The sequence below is a fragment of the Ursus maritimus genome, unplaced genomic scaffold (genome assembly GCF_017311325.1).
Source record: "Ursus maritimus isolate PB19 unplaced genomic scaffold, ASM1731132v1 scaffold_1, whole genome shotgun sequence".
Lineage (NCBI taxonomy): Eukaryota > Metazoa > Chordata > Mammalia > Carnivora > Ursidae > Ursus > Ursus maritimus.
Window position 1 is genome coordinate 83992546 of NW_024423343.1, and position 21030 is coordinate 84013575.

At 35.1% G+C, this 21030-nt stretch overlaps 1 protein-coding gene across 11 annotated transcripts in view; it reads right to left on the reverse strand.

Annotated features, from left to right (window-relative positions):
- The window catches only part of KYNU (kynureninase), a 138977-nt gene that overhangs the window by 25620 nt on the left and 92327 nt on the right, over window positions 1-21030 (reverse strand). For all 11 annotated transcript variants that reach the window (XM_040645311.1, XM_040645329.1, XM_008695868.2 and 8 more), the window contains one exon: window positions 460-512. In XM_040645311.1, the coding sequence (XP_040501245.1) occupies window positions 460-512 (53 nt within the window). The remainder of the gene's footprint in view (window positions 1-459; window positions 513-21030) is intronic.

Genomic DNA, 21030 nt, shown 5'->3' on the forward strand with positions numbered 1-21030 from the left:
CAAACCCTGACACAGATTTTTGTATTCACGTTAGATAGGTAAGAAGGAAAACAGAAAACAAAAAACCAAAAATGATAGAATTTGTGCAGCATCACAGAACGATTAAGCAGCAAAGTGGGACTGACACCTAAGTCTCTCTGGGTCTAACTGCAAAAAATTCCTTTCTGTCCTCACTGCCTGATGTTTTGGGTACTCAATATTGATGAGATCGGAGTCCTGGGCATTACATTTCACTTCCACTTATCTCCCTACAAAGGGATAGACTCAGATTCATACTAAAATGTACAAACACTTAGTCTTACACTCTGGAAATGTCATTTCTTATTTTAAGAATTCTCAGTGGCATTTTCAAAGTGCACTCCCCATGAGGCATCTATATTACATATCCTACAAAGACAGATGAGAATTGAAATAAAGGTAAAATGAAATGACTTGGGAAGTAAAATTGAATATACTTACTGTTATCCATCTTAAATCGGGTGCTGAGTTCATGACCAAACCATCCCACTAACCTAAAGCATAAATAACAACACAGATTTTTTGATCTATAAAAATAACTGCAATTAATATAGGAATCTGGCGCCTGCATACCGAAACCATTTGTGATGGGAGCCATCAAATATTTAAGCATATACATGTTACATGATATCATAAGGCAATTAATATTTTTAACCTTATCAAGAATGAGGATAAAAATCAATTTATTTATATTACTAGTTTTATTACTTTTGCAATGGAAAATCATCTGAAAATCTGAATTTAAGGATCTTTTTCTTATTTAAAATAAAATGAGTAAAAAAAATTTTTTTTAGATTTAAAAATGAAAGTAGAAGCTCAAAAAGAAAAGCAATTAACGCAATAATGTATTTTTCACAATAGGCTTCCTAGTGAGAAATGGTTAGAATAACGTATATAATTGTGGAAAATTTTTGAGTAACTCCTAAGGAAATTGATTACTGTCATATTTTAGTGTGATTAATACATAAATAGGAAAAAATCATATACATGTATGTGTGTGCATATTACAGGAAAAGAATTATAATTTAAAGAAAAATGTAAAATTCGAGAAACAGTAACTCAATATTTCTGATAGTATGTTCTCTCTAAATAAATTTTTCATTTTAATGCTGCCAAAATAAAAAATTCCAAGGCACTTTGTTAGAACTGGGCAAAGTATTTTTCAGTTCATGTAGAATATATGAGTAAAAATAGTAGATTTTTGAAATAGAAGACTATAATGATGAGTATTCTAAACATTATATGATTAGCGTGTTATAAAATTAACAAATGCACATAAACTGGTGAACAAAGCATCAGGGAGACAAATAGAACATGACAGAAAATATAAGAACAAGAGTGCCTGGGTGGCTCAGGCAGTTAAGACTCTTGATTGCGGCTGAGGACGTTATCTCAGGATTGTGAGATCAAGCCCCTGGTTGGGCTTCACTCTCAACACAGAGTCAGTTGAGCTTCTCTGCTCTCCCTCTTGCTGCTTGCGTGTGCTCTCTCTCTCTCAAATAAGTAAATAAAATCTTCAAAAAAAATAAGAAAATATAAAAACAGTCCTCAGATCATGTAACAATTTAGTAAGTGGTAACTGTCACATTTCATAAAATTCAAGGATAAAGAAAAGATATTCACATATTTATATGGTTTTGAAAAGAAAATTTCTGACTATAAAAACAAAAAGAAAGATAGAGGCAAATATCAACAGATTTACAAATATTTAAAATTCCGTTTTGAAAAGACAGACAAAATTAAAGGGCAAACCAATGATGGGGAGAAGGCTGCTACTTGCCACCTCTGAGTTTTCACCAAATTTTTTCTCCAGAAGGGGCAATGCCCCCGAAGCTACCCAGCCACAGAGCATGGGGAGGGCATCAGAAAAGGAGAAATGAAAATGTCCCACAATTTTAGAGAAAAAAAAGTTCAATCTCAGTAATAATTTTTAAAATGTGAAATATCATAAAGATGGGACCAGACTTCATACATCAAATTTGTAAAGTCATTCAAAAAGTATGAAGCCTATTTTCATCAAGGATTCAAAGAAAAAGAAATGAGTACTTTGTCTAATCATGAGAATCCTAAGTAATAAAACCTGTGTAGAGTAGTTTGAGAGTGTATATGAAAAATATTTATAGATTCCTGTCCCAGGACTTTTACTCTTTCCAATTTAGTCAAAGGACTATTTGGATTACAGTATTTGGAGTATGTTAAGATTTATGTACTAGGACAGTGAGCACAATACTATTTACAGTATCAAAGCACCTAAATATCTTGGAATAGAGAGCTAATAAAATGAATACTACTACTTTCATACAATGGAATACTACTGAACCCATTCTATAAATCCTATGTAAAAGAATATATATTCAAAAAGAGTATGTGGAGATCACAATATTTAGAATATTATTCCAATTTTAGAACAATAAAATAATATTAAAAAACCAATAAAAATATAATGCATTAGTATGTAACTCTGGCGAAAATGTTAAAAATTTTAATTTCTGCTTCATTCTTACCTATATTCTTCAGAATTAAAGAGCAAGTATGGTTATTGCATCAGAGAAAAACTACAATTGTAATTTTAACATATATTCATTAGTTCAAACTTTAATTATAAAATTAGCTTATTTTGTATACTTTGAATATATACACATGCATATATACTTCTATATATAAACACATGTATTTTTCTATGTACATATAATTTATATACTTATATAGGATTGGTTAGCAAGACTGATTAATGATGTAAGATAACAAATGCTTTTATCCTTTTTTAAAAAAATTATTTATTTGAGAGAAAGGGAGAGAGCACAAGCAGGTGGAGGGGCAGAGGGAGAAGCAGACTCCCTGCTGAGCAGGGAGCCCAATGTGGGGCTCGATCCCAGGACCCTGGGATCATGACCTGGGCTGAAGGCAGACGCTTAATCAACTGAGCCACCCAGGTGCCACTGATGCTTTTATCCTTAAAAATATTATATGGTTTCCATTTTCTTGAAGGGAAAAATTCATAGCCTATTAGCCCAAGCATAAGTTTCAAACCTTCTTTCTTTTTTTTTTTTAATTTTAATTTATTTTTATTATATTATGTTAGTCACCATACAGTACATCCCTGGTTTCTGATGTAAACTTCGATGATTCATTAGTTGCGTATAACACCCAGTGCACCATGCAATACATGCCCTCCTTACAAACCTTATTTCTAATATTTCTTCTCTCATTTCAAGTGATTCATTCTCAAACGTATCAAACACCCCTCCCATCCCACCCCAACACGACAGTTCTCCTGCCTGAAATGCTTACATGGGTTGAAGCTGTGTAGGAGCAGCGAAAGAAAAGAATTGGGGCAGAGCAGTGGAAGCCCAAGTTATACAACACCTGAGAAGTTCCCGGAAAGTTCTAGGAAGTTCCACTACTTTCTGAAGTGAAGGGAAAGTTTTCTTATTTTAATTTCAAAAGCTACCCCCGTGATAAAACCGTATAAGTAAAGTACAGGGGTGAGCAGGATTATTTTCAGATATATTAAAAATTTAGAGCTATATTAAAAAAGAAGAGAAGACATTTTTATATAAAGACACAAGAGGAGCCTAATTTAGTGGGAAGTAGTCCGAGAATGAGAGCTGAAAGGCTACCCTGTCCCCTTCCCTAACCTCCAGTTTGTGTCTCCCCAGATTGCTGAAAATTAAACCCATTCAGTGATGAGAAATGGAAAAGGAACTGGGTATTGCACTGTCACGAAGATTCTATATGAAAAATGTAAAAGTAGAAAAATCTACCCACAGATAAAAAGCATGCACCACAAAAAGGTTGCCAGAAAGCTGATGAACAGGAAAAGCAAGGAGTAAGTAAATTAAACAACAGAAACTTAATAAGTAATATTTCATATGATGCAAAAATACCAAGTAGAAATGCAGGAATAGGACTGATATAGCTTGACAACAGGAGGGATGAAAACAAGCTTGTAGGAATCAAGAAAAAAATCAGAAAAAAAACAAATAAAACACATAAAAGAAATAAAGAGTTTGGGAAGAACGCAAGGAAAATAGGAAACTAGAAACTAAGACACTAAGGGTCAGAGGACAGCTGTGTGAAAAAATAAACAAGAAGAAAAAGAAAACAGATTTAAGAGTCAAGAGAGAAAGTTATAAATATAATAAGCAAAGATGTTATATCATAACCAAAGCGAATTTCCAAACAACAAACAAAAAAACAACAGAAAAAAAGAAAAAAACAAGAACAAAAAAACCAAACACAACTTTCTAAAAAAGTTATAATTCAAGGCAACAATGATTTGAAAAAAATGGTTTGAATAAACTATATTGAAGAAATGCAATATTGAGCGAATTGAAGAGCATTAATCAAGAGTGGTCAATTTTATTTAAAGTTTATTAAAGTTATTGGACTTTAAGGATGAAGGGAAAAAATGGGATTCCAGGCAAAAATGGTGAGGACAGAATAAAGGGAAAAAAACAAACAAACATTAGATTTGTTTCAATTTTATCAAATGCAACCATTCAGTGAAGAGAATAATGTAGAAATATCTATATAATATACCCCCACCATAGAAAGTGCATGATTATTATGTCTGAATAAGCCAAACTGTATAAAAATTACTGGTGTTGATCAAGCAAGAGATGAGCTAATATTCCACCATGAATTTTTTCTTTGTTTTTATTTTTTTAATAATTTTTATTTTGTTATATTAGTCACCATACAGTACATCCCCAGTTTTTGATGCAATGTTCCACGATTCATTACTTGCGTATAACACCCACTGCACCATGCAATATGTGCCCTCCTTAACACCCATCACCGGCCTATCCCAATCACCCACTCCCCTCCCCTCTGAAGCCCTCAGTTTTTATTTTTTGTTTCAAATTTTTATTTCAATTCTAGTTAGTTAACATATAGTGTAATACTGGTTTCAGCAGAATTTAGTGGTTCATCGCTTATATATAACACCCATTGCTCAACATAACAAATGCTTTCCTTAACCCATTTAGCCCACCCCCCACCCACCTCCCTCCATCAACCCTCAGTTTGTTCTCTATTGCTGAGTCTCTTATGGTTTGCTTCCCTCTTTTTTTCCTTCCCATATGTTCATCTGTTTTGTTCCTTAAATTCTACATATGAGTGAAATCATATGGTATTTGTCTTTCTTTGACTGACCTATTTTGCTTAGCATAATACACTCTAGTTCCATCTACGTTGTTACAAATGGCAAGATTTCATTCTTTTTGATGGCTGAGAAATATAATATATATATACATATATATAATTGTTTATATATATATAAAAAATAAAAATGTTTATATATATATATATAAACATGCATACCACATCTTTATTCATTCATCAGTCAACAGATATTTGGGCTCTTTCCATAGTTTGGCTATTGTTGTTATGCTGCTACAAACATCTGGGTGCATGTGCCTCTTCGATCTCATGAGTTCTTCATGAAAATCTACATGAGGGTAAAGTTAAGTCAGCCAAGAGATGCCTGAGGACATTGTGACAAAAAGATATGTGGTGACTACTGAATGCATTTAATTATAGGATGAGGATTAAACAAATGTGGGAATGAAGGTGACAGAACTAATGTTATAGGACAATGTGAAAAGAGATAACTGGCAAAATGGGGGTAATGAAGTAATTTCATTGATCATCTACATTTAAACTTAATAAATCAAGTAATAGAAGTATAATCAGATCTAGGAATATGCATTAAACACCCAAGTCAAAATAGACTAAGTCATGGGCTGATGGGTGTTTGGGCAGAAGGAAAGGACACCTGCTAAAGCTTTTGTTGCTCATGGAAGGGAACTAATAGAAGAAAACAAGAAAGATTAAAATTTTGAATTAAAATATGAAATATCAGAAATATTTGCTGAAAAGTAATGAATGAAAAAGAAACATATCTCATCTTGAAAGGCTAAAAAAACAGAAAATATGACACTGAATGACACTGAATTAAGACCAGACATAGCTGTCAAAGCAATAAAAATCAATGGATTTAATTCAAATACTGAAAGACAAAGTTATCAGATTGTACCATAAATCAAAGAGAATCGGTTAAAATGAGTGATTCAGAAAGAAACTGACTAAAAGGATGAGCACAGGTACAAGCAGAAAATGGGAAAAAAAGCAGAGGATGCAATCTTTGTATCAGACAAGATGAAATTCAGACCAAAAAGAATTAAACGGTTTGAAGAAGGGAGTTTTATAATGCTGATGAATTAAGATATTAGCAATAAAGACAAAACAGGTATAAATTTCTAGACTAAGAGGTAAACCTAATTCATAAAATGTTTAATGCTTTGCCCTGAAGTAAAGATTATAGCTTTTTTAAAGTGCTCATAAAATATTGACTATAATTAACTACAAAATAAAGTAATATTTCCAAAGTGGATATATTGCTGGCTATGTCTTCTGATTACAATCCAATAAAGTGAGCAATTAATAAGAAACTCAAAAAAACAAGACGACTCACTTACTTGGGAAGTTAAAATTTATCTCAAATTACTTTTGCGATCAAATTGAAATTGTAGAATTTCTTTTTAAAAAATAATGAAAATGCTGTAGATCAGTACCTTTGGGATATTGCTAGAATAGTGCATAGAGAAAAATTCACAGCCTTAGATGTCAGATGAATAGAAACATTTTTTAAATGAAAGCAAATAAATCAATAATAAGACTAAAGAGTCGCAGAGAACAAGAAAATAAACTGAAAGCTGCAATAAACAACAAAACATTATGGAGAGGAATAATCACAAAACAGGAAAACGTTAAGAGCATCATAAGTTTTATTTTATCAGTTTTATTTTATCTTTTATTTCTTTAAGGATTTATTTATTTATTTGAGAAAGAGGGCAAGAGAGTGAGCAAATATGAGCAGGCGGAAGGGCAGAGGGGGAAGCAGGCTCCCTGCAGAAGAGGGGCTCGATCCCAGGACCCCGGATCATGACCTGAGTGGAAGGCAGACGCTTAACTGACTGAGCCACCCAGGCACCCCTAAGGTGCCCCTAAAATCAGTTTCGAAACCTAGATTAAAATGGATAATTTTCTAGGAGAATTTATCCCAACTAATTCCAGAAAAGAAAAAAAAAATCCAAACCTGCAGATTTTAATAGAAAAAATAAAGAAACATCTGAAATACCTAAAATTCCTAAAAGAAGGTGATCACATAGGGAAATTCTGCCACACTTTTCAGAGTGGATAATTCCAAGGTTATTTAAACTATTTTATTTAAGAGCATAAAAAACGAAACTAATACAAAAAAAAGAAAAGGAGTATAGGAAAGACTCACACTTTTTTGGAAAAAAAACACAACATTAGTATCAAACCAGGTTAGAATTGCACACATAAAGAAAAACACAAACCAATCTGACCTAAGAATGTTAATACAAAAATCACAAACAGATTCATCAAACACCACATTAAAATAATAATGTGTTATGAACAGTAGGGTTTATTTAAGAAATGAAAAAATGGTTTTGTATTAGCAAATTTATTAATATACAATTTATTATATTAATAAACTAAAAAGACAATCAGGAGCATCTTTAAAGACCCTGTAAAGACATTTTCAACATTCTGCAACTGTTGTTAATTAAGAGAAAATCAAAATGAAACAAAATAATAGTAAGAAAATACTTATTGCAATGAAATATATCTTTGTCAGTCTAAAAGTCAAATTTGCCCTTAATGGAGAACACTAAACATGCTTCCAGTTAATACTGAGATCTTGCTGGGGCACCTGGGTGGTTCAGTCAGTTAAGTATCTGCCTTGGGCTCAGGTCATGATCTCAGGATCCTAAGACTGAGCCCTGCGTTGGGTTCCCTGCTCAGCGGCGAGTCTGCTTCTCTCACTTCCTCTGCTCTCACTCCCCTCCTCTCTCTCTCTCAAATAAATAAAACCTTTATAATAAAAAAATACTAGGATTTCACAGTTATAAAAATTGGAAATGAGGAAGTAAAGTATGACTACTTTCCAAATTACATGATTTTGTACTGGTATGAACAAAAATATTCTTTAGTTTGGTAGTCTGGCATAAAGTTAATATGAGAAAAATTTTAAATGACAACAAATGAATATAGTACCAAGAAATGTTCCAGACCTACAAAGGTAAATTTTAAAACACTCTTGAATATGAACAACAAGAAAGAGATCTGAATAATATTCAACAACAAGAAAAAAAAAAAAAAAACAATTCTCCTCAAGTTAATGTGCAAATTTAGATGATCCCAACAACAAAAAAATATAAAGGATTTTATTTTATGTTTTAACTGGGTACTAGATAAGCCAATTCTAATGCTATATGGAAAAACAAATCATAGTAAGAAGAGCAATGAAGTTGAATATTTCTATAAAATACTACTATGTTACAAAACTTCAGAATGAAAACAACATGGCACTGTGTTAACAAATCAAGTGATATACAATTTGCTATATTTAAAAAGCTAAAGAGAAAGTCATAGGATTATCTCCATAGAGTAATGAATCATAGGAGAAGGTTCTATCAAACAACAATCTATTTTACAAAAAAATCACTTGCAACTCATGTCACAAGAGGTTAATCCTCTTAGTATAAAAATATCTAGAGATCAGGGGTGCCTGGGTGGCACAGCGGTTAAGCGTCTGCCTTCGGTTCAGGGCATGATCCTGGCGTTCTGGGATCGAGCCCCACATCAGGCTCCTCCGCTATGAGCCTGCTTCTTCCTCTCCCACTCCCCCTGCTTGTGTTCCCTCTCTCGCTGGCTGTCTCTATCTCTGTCAAATAAATAAATAAAATCTTTTAAAAAAAATATCTAAAGATCAATAATGTAAAAATACCCCAAGAAAAATGACCAGAAGATCTGAATTGATCATATAGAAAAGGAAAATGCCTCTTAAATGTTAAAAAGAATACCTCTCCACTTACTAAAGGTAAGAAAAATACAAATTAAAACTACACTGAGATACTACTGTTCACCTCTCAGATTGGCAAAAATTTAGAAATTAGGGGCGCCTGGGTGGCACAGCGGTTAAGCGCCTGCCTTCGGCTCAGGGCGTGATCCCGGCGTTCCGGGATCGAGCCCCACATCGGGCTCCTCCGCTGTGAGCCTGCTTCTTCCTCTCCCACTCCCCCTGCTTGTGTTCCCTCTCTCGCTGGCTGTCTCTATCTCTGTCAAATAAATAAATAAAATCTTTAAAAAAAAAAAAAGAAATTAGATTATACATTCTCTTGGTATTAACATGGGTAATGAGTAATTCATGTATTATTGAGGGGGTGTGAAGTGATGCACCCCTCTGGAGAACAAATGAATAGTTATCTATAAAAGTTACAAATACATATACCCTTCAACCGAACAAATTCACTTCTGAGAATTTATTCACCGGAACTTGTACAGTTATGAAGTGAATTATGTAATAGTCACTGCATCCTTTCTAGTGATAGTTTAAGATTGAAAAGACCTCAAATTCCTTCAAAATTAGGTTGGTTTCATAAATCATGGTAAATCTATATAACAAAATGCCATATAACTGTTAAATTAAAAGTGAACAAGGAAGACTTCTATGTCCTGAAAAGGGAATGATTTTATGAAACAAACAAACAGAAGAAGACATAGAATAGAATGTAGAGTATCTTTTGTGCATACTAAATACTTGCTTATTTTGTTTTTCTCCCCCAACTAGAACGTAAGCTGGTAAGAACAGGGACTTGCCTCTTACTACTTGCAGATGAGTGTCTGTCACCTGGGTGACGTGATGTGAGATGTAAGGGAGGCATTGGCTATGGCAGCTTAGCCAGCGTGGTGACGGTCAGGGGGGAGACTGCAGACGAAGCTGAGTAAAGAATGAGTGTATTTTGGCAAAAAAGGAAGGAAAGACTCCTCCAGATGGCCAAAGTAGCATGTGCTAAGACCAGAGCTAAGAAAGGACAAGTTTCTTTGGGAATTAAGGGACTTCCTAATGGCAGACTACTCCTCGTACAATTAACAGTTATCCCCCCCCCCATTTGAGATGTAACCAGTATGTCCTGAAGAGGTATTATCTGAAATTTATTCAACATTTTAAAAATCTGCTTTTCTTTCCACTTTTAAAATCCCTTATTTAAACAGGAACCAAACTCTGAAGTTATTATTTTTTAATGGTTAGAATACAAGGCAGAACCTTCTCCAATCTAATGTGTATCAGCTCATATAACATTTTGAACTCCATCCATGGGATAAATGGAGAGAAAATAAATTTTATGATACAACTGTTTATATGAGATTCTGAAGTTTCTTATAATGGATATTTACTTTGAGAAGCATTAAGCATTGATTTAAAAGACAGTTATATAACAAAATACCTGAGACTTTTCTGGAAATGATTATGAAATCTATGTACACTGAAAAATTCTCAACTTACGCTGTATAGAAGGAAGGAATGATTTAATAATCCTATTAAATATAAGCAGGTATTTTTCTAAATGATAATATCCACATACTGAAAGACATATCAATGAAACAATAGAATTTTAATTATGGCTGCAGCTGAGGTCTTGCCTCAGTTCTGAAGAACATACCTCATTTAAACTGAAATAATCATTAACTGTGATATTTTATATGATGGCAATGACCTTAATACTTTACCTACATAGATGCCCACTTTTACTTTTAAAAGCCTCAGGGTAAGCTTTATTTTAAAAGTTCACTTGCCGGGGGCACCTGGGTGACTCAGTTGGTTAAGTGGCCGACTCTTGATTCTGGCTCAGGTCATGATCTCAGGGTTCTGAAATCAAGCCCCATAACAGGCTCCAAGTTCAGCGGGGAGTCTGCTTGAGATTTTCCTTCTTCCTCACCTTCTATACCTCCCCACCCCTGAGCTCGCTCCCTTTCTCTCTCTCTCTCAAATAAATAAATTAAAAAAAAAGTTAACTTGCCAAAATATTTCAACAGAGTAAATTTTGAGAGCAAAGTATATTCCAGAATAGGCTGGTGTTTAGACTGATAGTTAAACGATAGATTTTGTTTGAATGGTCTGAAGGGAGAAAGTAAGGGGACAGGATATATTTCCCGATGCAGAAAATAGGAAAGGCAATTCCTCAGTTTTCACAAAACCATTTATTTGGCATTACACTAAATTCAACTCAAGCCACTGAGTTTAATTCAAGGAGCCCACTGATGAATTTCTCATTGTCTGAAGTTGACAGTCCATCTAAACGGCACTATTCATACTAGTAAAATCTGAATTTCTACTTTTATAGGACATACTCCTGTTCATCCCAAAATATGTCTTGTTTTGAGGGGAAATGTTTAAATGGTCTCATTTATGTGCTCAAAAATCCATGGTTATATTTCAGTGATCCTACATACTGCCAATTTTCATCTCCAAAAACAAATTAAAACAAACAAAACAGGGGGAAAAGCCTACTTAGGAAGTAAGAAGAATATTCTACACAAATAAATGAACAAATATCTAAGCTTACATTTAGTATGTCATTGTGCCTCTGAGAACAGGAGAAAGTTTAAGAGTGTGAGGAGGTTACTATTTGTTCTTTATCTGGTCACTGGTCATGAAATCTCTAGCATTGGAAAACTGGTCAGATTTTTAGTTGCATACATCGACACTGTGAATAATCATCGCATACCAATTCATTCTGTGTGGCTGAGCATTCGCATTATGTCGCTGGTAGGTGGTGTGTCCCCCACCTCTAGCACACACAGACCATGTGCGCTCATTTCCCCCCACCTCCCTTGTACACTCTTATTTTCTTTTTGTACTATGCCATTTAATCCTAAATGAATTGATTTTGATTTTTTATTTTTTTAAGAATATTTATTTATTTATTTATTTATTTGAGACAGAGAGAGAGAGCACACAAGCAAAGGAGGGAAGAGGCAGAGGGAAAGGGAGAAGCAGACTCCCCACTGAGCAGGAAGCCCAAGGCAGGGCTTGATCTCAGGACTCTGAGATCATGACCTGAGCCAAAGGCAGATGCTTAACTGGCTGAGCCACCCAGGTGCCCCTGAATTCTGACTTATTAAATTAAGTTTAATAGATTTCTAGGTGTACATTTAATATTGATTTTCAGTATTGCTGTCAAATGAGTTTTCCAGAATGAAGTACAAAATCTAATTAAAAAACTGATAGTCCAGTTTGGGTTCTCCTCTCTCGTACCAATAATATTTTTAGTCACACATTAATTGCCAATTTCCCCAACACAAAAAAATGTATGGATTGAGAAACAACTACTAATACATTATTATTTGGAAAAAATGAAGTGGTAAAACTTTGAAGAAATTAATTAAAAATCTGTCCCATCATTTTCAGATAGCTACCTATAACTTTCTTCTCCATGGTCAACCAGTAAATTTTATTGTTTCCAGATAACCTGTTAAGTGGAGAGCACCGAGGGATGCATATAGTACTAAAACATCTTTTAGTTCCAAAATGAGCTTTTGAAACTTAGAGACAGTAGTCTTTAAAGGCTAAGATTTCTGGTTTGCAATAGACAGACATTGGAGAATTCCAATCATGATGTGTCTCATATAGCCTAGCATAACGTCTATGCCATAAACAGCAAAGGGAAGAGAGAATTGAGAAAACAATGAACCTAACTCATGAATAAAACAAACTTTGATCATGCTAAGGAAGGAGAAGCTTCAGAAAGGGAAGAGAAAGATCAGATTTAGATTCCCAATACTGAGCCCTGATGGACTCCCTACCCGTCGTTAAGTTCAAGGGGATGGATACTGGGGTGGTTGTGAGGTCAGTGGGAACTCCGAATATGTTTGAAAAGAGGTGATGATAGAAACTGCCTGAACTATGTTCCCTTAGCTTTAGAAGGCAATCCAGGGTTTGTATAGAATCCCTCCATGCCAGCTTGGTACCATGGTCTTCATGTAAAAATGTTAGCAGAATGGAACCATGGTAACACATACAACAGAGATCATACTAACCCAAGACACCCAAGAGAGAATCCTGAAATCCCTGTGCCTTCAGAGAAGAGAACAGAACTGACAGAGAGATTCAGTGTCTCATGGATCTAGAGGGTTGGGATAAAGGGCATGGGGCCATGATGGTTCTACAGGCAGCTTGGAGGATGCAGCAGTAGGAGAAGCAGATGACCAAGGGGGTGTTGGGTGCATTTTAGTAGATCCCAAGAGATGACTGTAGAGCCCAATGCCTCTCCCTTAACCATGCCTGAGTTATCTGTACATCACCCCCCCTGCAATCTCAGATGCCATCCTAGGGAGAAAGTAGCAAGAAAAAAGAACTCGGAACTGACAGAACTCAACCTCTGAATTTACTGAGAAAAATCACAAATGTCACCACGCTTACCCAGAACTGACAAGACTGAATTTCCTGCACCAAAAAGTTGATTAAAATCAAAACAAATACAATTATTTACCCACCAAAGTTTATGGCCTGATGATTTAACATATATAACTTTAAAAAATTATCAATTCTCTGTTGACAACTGTAATCAATAATAAAATTAAAGGTACATTTATCAAAGTTCTGAAATGTTTTTAAGTTAAATATCAGAATCAGAACCTATTTTAAGTCAATCTGAACACATACCTGAGCTCTATCAATGAGTTAAACTGAGTGGGAAAGCAAAACCACTATACAAAGTAGTGGTTTATTTGGGGTCCTTATGTTTATTGTGATGCAGATTTATTGAAAGCCCATTCTTTCAGCAGTACAGAACTGTGGTAGGTGATGAGGGGACTCACACTCATTGAGGCTCAGATTATTTTTGCCTAAAAAGGAGGAATTAGGGAAGAAATTCTAGCCTGAATGATTACCTGCATTTACAATCTCTTAGAACAGAGGCACTGACTATTGTTTTATTTCTTATCTTTTGAAAGAAAAGGAAAATACGGCAATTTGTTAAAGAGAATTATTTCTTCTGTAGTTACATACAAAAAATAACATATTGCACATAATGCTTTCTATGGAAACATTCAAAACTTACCTCTGCATTCTTTTTAAAAAATCTGAGGCAAATGTAGTGTCTGTGAGACAGGTCATGAAAGTAAGGGCAAAATGTTTTTTTCCAGTCTTTTGAATAGGATCAAAACAAAAACTGGGAGAACATTTCAATGTTTTTCCTATTTAGGAACTTTTCTTTCATTCTTGTGTGTTTGCTAAAGGACTAGGTATTTGTCATTTCTGTTTGTGGACTGATATTAAAAATTCAAGAGCATGAGTTATGGTGGTTGCTGGGAATATCTGACAGAAACATCAAAGACCTAGCGTGCGAACATGGTTATCACAGGAGGAATAATAGCTTGTGCTTGAAGTACTGATACACATTCATAACCTAAATGTGAAAGAAACAAGTGACTACATGAAGGGGAAAATGTGTTCTTTAGAGAATAAAAAAAAAAAACAAAAAACAGAACTGATTCCATAACGAGGTCAAGGCATCATTTTTTAGGCCTTATTTACTGAATCTATACAAAGCACTTTAACTTCATATTTGAAAAAGTACAAATAGGGTATTATAATTGTTTCTAAGTTGTCTACCTCATTATTTGATGATGGTCTGCCTCTTTTGCATTTATTTACTGAAGAAATTATATTTTGTTATCCACGGGCTCAGTATGAAGGGAACCGGCCTCTAGACCCCATTGGAGATTCTAATTGTTCAGCATTTGTCACGCTCTGCACCTGCTTCCACATTACTCCTGAGTGGAAGTTATATAATCCCATAGTACATTTAAGAGTGGTGTAGCTGATCACGTTACTGGTTCTTATGCCAATAGGAAATCTTATTCAAAAGGCATAGTTTAGCACAGTTTTGCACAGCAAACTGCTAAGGATAAAAGGACCAAAAGCAAGACATGTTGGCTGGGAAATGGGCAAGATAGTTTCATGTCATTTCTCATAATCTTTGCAATAACACTCTGAGGTAGGTATTATTTCCACATTTGTAGATTTGAGAAAAGGAAGGCTTACAGAGGTTGAGTGATTATCCAAAGGAACATAAGTAAGCCCATATCCTGCTCAGTATATAAGCAGAACACTGACCCAAAGCAAGAAGCTGTGGTTGAGATGGCATCATCAGAAGGATGTTGGAAGAACAGGTTCAGAGTGAGTATCCTAACAAGCCAATAAGCAAGTAGAAGCTGAGATACCCAGTCTCTGGAAGCTGAGTAGAAGAGCAGGATCTAAAATAGACCGTAAGGTCTATTGGGTAAGGGCAATGGTTTAGTGGAAGTTAAAGTAAAGTTGACACGTCATTAGTGAGTTTATTTCTATCATTTTTGCTCCTAGTTAAATTACTTTTCTTTTTGAGGCTTATTAGAGTCTACAGACTATCTATCTACCTTATATTTTTTCAGCATTCTGCCAGCCCCCCCCCTCCGGCCCACCCCCACAGCTGTGAGAGCACCCCCCTCCTCCGGGGAGGAAAGGACAGCAAGATTTTCTATATTTCATTCATTAATTCAGTACAGTGAGCTAGAACAGAAATGGTCCTTGTCCACAGTTTAAAGTTATTGGGTGTGGCTGGGGGGTATGGACCTCATTAAATAGATATTAATTCAGCCAAAGGGTAGGTAAGTTCCCCATCCCTGCTTTCTGCTGTACATGCCTTTGTGTCACACCTTCCCTTTTAACTATGGGTGGACATGTGAGTCTTCATCAAGAAGCAAACATCCAGGAGACATAGTGAGGTGGGAGGAATTGGCAGAAAGAGAATAGACTGGAACCTAAATGTTTGATATTAACCAGCAGCTAAGGAAGAGAGAGTTGCCGACATATTCCATTAAGAGTGACATACTGAGTGGACTGAAACCCTGGAAGAAATGAAACCTCAGGCTCAGGAAGGTAGTGCAGTTTCATCAACATGAATTTTGAAGTTATTAGAGGAGAGTAATAAGAGAAACAGAAGAAAGAAACAGTTCTTCATAGAGGCTATTTGTAATTCGCGAACAATTAGTAGTAAACGAGATCAGAGTACACCGGAATAGGGAGATGTAACTTCCTACATAACACAGGACTATAGTCGGTATCTAGATGTGACAGTAATGTCATTAAATTCAGTGATCAAAGTAATTACTTTATGAAAATATTCATCAAAACACTTCAACAAACTCTTAGTTTTATGGCATGTAGCCATAAAAATATGGCAGGAGGAGATATTCCATGTTATATGTGCTTCAAAGTCCTGGGGCCAGTAGATGTGAATTGTTTCAAACTGTCACTGATTTTTCATAGGATGCTCTTCTTCCTTTGTATCTTTATTCTGATATAAAGTATTAATAATTATCATGTTCTTTTAATCATGGGGGTATCTATTTTCAATCTTAATTAAATTCTAAATGTCATTTCTTGGGGAAATGATTACAGCTGTCTAAAATTAATTGTTCTACAGTTTTACTTGATAGAAAGAAATTTAATCATTTAAATGGAATATAATGAGAATGACATTTTTAACTTATTAAAATTTATTTTTACCCATAACCCCTTGTAAAGTAAAAAAAAAGTATTGAGATTTCTTAATGTCTGACATTTTTCAAGTTGTTCTGAATATTTTCATGAAAAACAACTCCAGTGATGTTTTTAATGTAAGAGCCTATGCTACTGTAAGTCTTACCCTACTAACTGGATTAGACTTTTGAAAAAAAAATTGTTAATCTAAATAAAATGATAAAAGAAGAAAAGAATTCTATTTACAAAAATAATATGTATGAGAGCTGAAGTCTTTTCCCCATATTATCTTCCAATTAAACAATGTGAACAATGTGAATCCAGGTGACTAACTCCTCAACTAGTCTTAGAAAAATGGTCCAACAAGGGGACACCTGGGTGGGTCAGTCAGTTAAGTATCTGCCTTCAGCTCAGGTCATGATCCCTGGGTCCTGGATCGAGCCCCACATAGGGCCCCTTGCTCTACGGGGAGCCTGCTTTTCCCTCTGCTGTTCTCCCTGCTTGTGCTCTGTATCAAATAAATAAATAAATAAATAAATAAATAAAATCTAAAAAAAAATTCTTTTTTTAAAACCCACAAATGGTCCAACAAGTTTAACTTAGGGATGCATGTGTTTTTCCTGATTTAAGTTCTTGTACTTGTTTAATATTTTTTGTAATTGTTTAATACTTTTGAAAGCAACAGAAACAAATGTTAACTGAGCCTTCATTATGAGTCACTGTTCTAAGCAATTGCTTAATTTGTTAAAAATAATCCTAAGACCTAGATACTATTACTATCCTCACCATACAGATAAGGATAATGAGGTTCCAAGACACTGGATAAATAGTCTACAATAACGCAAGTGTTAGTTGTTGAAGCCTAAATGTAGATATAGACCATTATGATCACGCATATTCACAAGCAAAAGCAAAAATCACCTGGGGCATTTTTTTTTAATGACTTAGAGATTCTATAAAAGCAATTATTACCCAGATTACTTAAAAAATGCACTTAGGGTTCTGAGTTAGCAGAAATATATAGTGTTTTCTTTTTCTTGAAAAAAAATTTTTTTTTAAATTTCTCTGTTCTTTCATTATAACCTCTGTAATCAATTCCTCTTCTTAAAGGACACTGACCGAGGCATCTAATTTAGTAAACTTGGACAAGCACTGCTCATACTGCTCACAGAACACACCTCCAAGTCTTTATAGATGGAATGGGGATTGTTTAGTCAAATAAAGAAATGGTGATTTTAAAAAAATTCATTCAAACACAAAATACATCACAAAAAATCTAAGGGAAAGTTAAATTCATTTTAAGACCCCACCATCTGGAACGTAGGAAAGGCAAAATAAAATACAAAAGAAATGTGATCTAAATGAAATCTTGGCATGAATTCTAAAGCAAATAAGTAAAATCAAAAACCATTAAATCAGTTTGTAAGTAACTATTATCGCAACAAGCTCATAAATCATTTCTACAAACTGAATATGAAAAGTAACAAGATGCAATCTCATTGCACTTGGACTAGAAATTTGAATCTTTTGCCACCAAAATTTAAAAATCAAGCAGGGAGTTCATTTCCTTAGAATGAAGACATTAACAGAATTTTAAGAGAAGGTTTTGGAAGAGATCTGATAAATAATAAAAAGTAAAGATTTTAATATGCTTTGTGTTCTTTGAACATCATCAATTTCCTACAAGGAGTTTCAAATAGGTATTATCAGATGGAAAGCATCACCTATTATAAAGACATCTTTGAGGCATGATATTCAAATTCAGCAAGAGAAGGCCACCAGGGATCCACTGAATATGATTTTGGATGCTAAGAGTTATGAAATGAAATACCCAACTCTCCTTGATCTCCTTAGCAAGACTTTAATGGCAGAATCTCCAGTATGAATCCCTGAATATTTCATGCACTGAATTAATGTAACTTATTCCATAAACCCCTTACCTCTCCTTATCCCTATCTCACCAAAACAAAACGAAACAACTTTTCCCAGTCTCCTTAATCTATGTTATAAACGCAATTCATCACTAGAGCAATTCAGCAAATAAGCAAATTAGATCACGATCTGTTTTAAGAAAGACACTTGCAATAAAGACTGATTGCATAATGTCCTTTAATTTGACAATGTATTGCCATACGTTTAATAATTTTAGTCTGTGTTCAGGAATAGAACCTGACTGGAGTAAGTTTTTTTTTTTTTTTTCCTTTTCCTCATCCTCTTCCCCAACCCCTTCCCCCTCTCCTTAACCCCCATTCAGTCCCTTCCCCTTCCATCCCTACCCTTCCTCTTTCTTTCTCTCGAAGTCACAACTGAAAATTAAATAAAACCGTCTTACTGCTTTCATGGACTCAAAAACTGTGTTGAATCAGACAAATTGTTGCAGTATTGCCAAAAAACATGGAACATTTGAATTACAGTGTAATTGTTTATTCTTAGAAATCTGTAACAGCAATTGGGGATAAACTTGAATGCCTGTTGTTCCATATCCTAATGCCCTCTATAACCTAACCACAGGTAAAAGTGTATCACCTAAAATCCTCATCAAATAATTGTGTTTCACAGAATCGAAAAGTTCCACAAGGGTTGTTTTATTCAGAAAGTAATGAGGAATTTATTCATTCAAATAGCTTTTATATATTCTTAATTTTCATAATAAAATTTTGGTAGCTGAACTTTAAGAAGTATGCATATAGTAGTCTTTTATACCTGAGGAAAGGAAAATTATCCCTAGAGGCAGTCCACCTTTATTCTGATGCTTCATATTTATTGTTTGACAATCAGAGTTTAAAAGCCGGAAGAAATCTTAGCAGATCCCCCATGCTTAACTATTTTTCCCAAGAGGAAACAAATACCTGGAGAGCTGAAGAGACCTGAATTTGTAAACTCATTCTATGTGAACAATCAATGGCTTCCTACTGCCTCTAAGACAAAAATTGAAATTCCTTATTTGGAATGCAAAGACCTCCATCTTCTGGTCCCTGACTGGGATGCATGCAAAACCACCCTACCTCAAACACCCCACCACTGCCTATTCCCCTTCCATCTCAGCAAGATTTGGGAGAATTTCTCCCATCAGCTCAAATAGCACCTCCTCAACATAGGTTTCTCCAACTTCTCTTTCCTTTTGCTGCTCACATGGAAAGGACAACAGGAGCTCATTCATGTCTGTATCCCCCATGTACTGCGTACTGCTTTGCCTACAGTAGATCTCAAGAAATACTTTTTAGTTGATAAATGAAATAACTACATGACATTTAATTAATGATTCAGCATCCTTTTGCCCAAACATCAAATTAATTTTTTCCCTCTATCCAAACTTTTCTCTATGTCCTGTTGATTCAACTTTCTAGTAACTTTTAACTCTATCTTGCTTTCTTCATCCCATTAGCCATGACCGTATTTTAGGTAGTGAGCAGCTCACTTCTGAATGATTGCAGACATCCTTTAACTGACATATATGTTTCTGTTCTTGACCTCTTTCAGAGTGGTGCCACCTGTCTTTTATAGTAGATCCTTAATCTGTACAACTTCTCATCACCTTCTCTGCTATTCTCCTGTTTTGAATCGTGGTCACCTCTTGCCTGCTTTCTGTAATGGTTCCCCAGCTGGTCTTCTGAAGTCTACTCTTATTCTTACAGCCTCTTCCCAACAAAGCCACCAGGGGGATCATTTTGCAACTTGCTGTGTCATGTTGCATTTCTGGCAAAATGGGAATGGAGCCCATGTCTTTATATAACCTTACAGGGACTACATTTTACGGACCCCTCTCTCTCTCTCTCTCTCTGTCTAATTTCATCCAATCTCCAGTTTGCTCAATCTGTTCCACCCGTGCTAGCCTCCTTGCTGTTCCTCAAATATTTAAGACACATTCCTGTCTTAGAACCTTTACACTTAGATACCCCCTCTGCCTGGAACTCTCTTCACCAGGTAACTGCTTGACCTACGCTCCACCTCCTTCGCCTCTTCATCCACAACTTATTTTCCCAGTGTGAGCTTTCCTGCATACGTTTTAAATACTGCATGTTGCCAAGGATTCCACAGAGTATTCTTATACCTCTTTTTTCCATCCTACTTTTCCAATTGTCCATAGGACTTACGAACTTCAAACACATCATATAATGTGCCCCTTATTATAGGTATAGTCTGTCTTCTCTTGATAGAGTGTATTATGAGGACAGGGACCTCTGCTTTGTTTGGCCATACATCCCAAACACTTTAAAAATTACCTGGAATATATATACACATATATATATTCACATACCTGTGAAGGTACTACAGGGGCGTTATACAATTGTAAGTCAAAATTCTTCCACAGTCTTCAGTGGAAAATACTAATTTCTTTTCATGAACAATTCCAGACTTTTTCAGCTCTTCATTTTTGGTAGTTCCAAGCTCTATTCATCTATCATCAGCCAAACTGTTTTCTTCCAGCCTTCACTGACAGTATTTTCCAGCCAATCAATGCAACTTGGGATGACCAAAAGCAAACAAAGAAGAGTTTGAATGTACTAAAACTCTGCCCTCAGGGCAGACCCGTTTGGTAGGATTTAGGCATGGTTCCAAGGTACCCATTCTGCCAATCACATTCTTAGGCCATTCTTCACAGCCGCGCACTA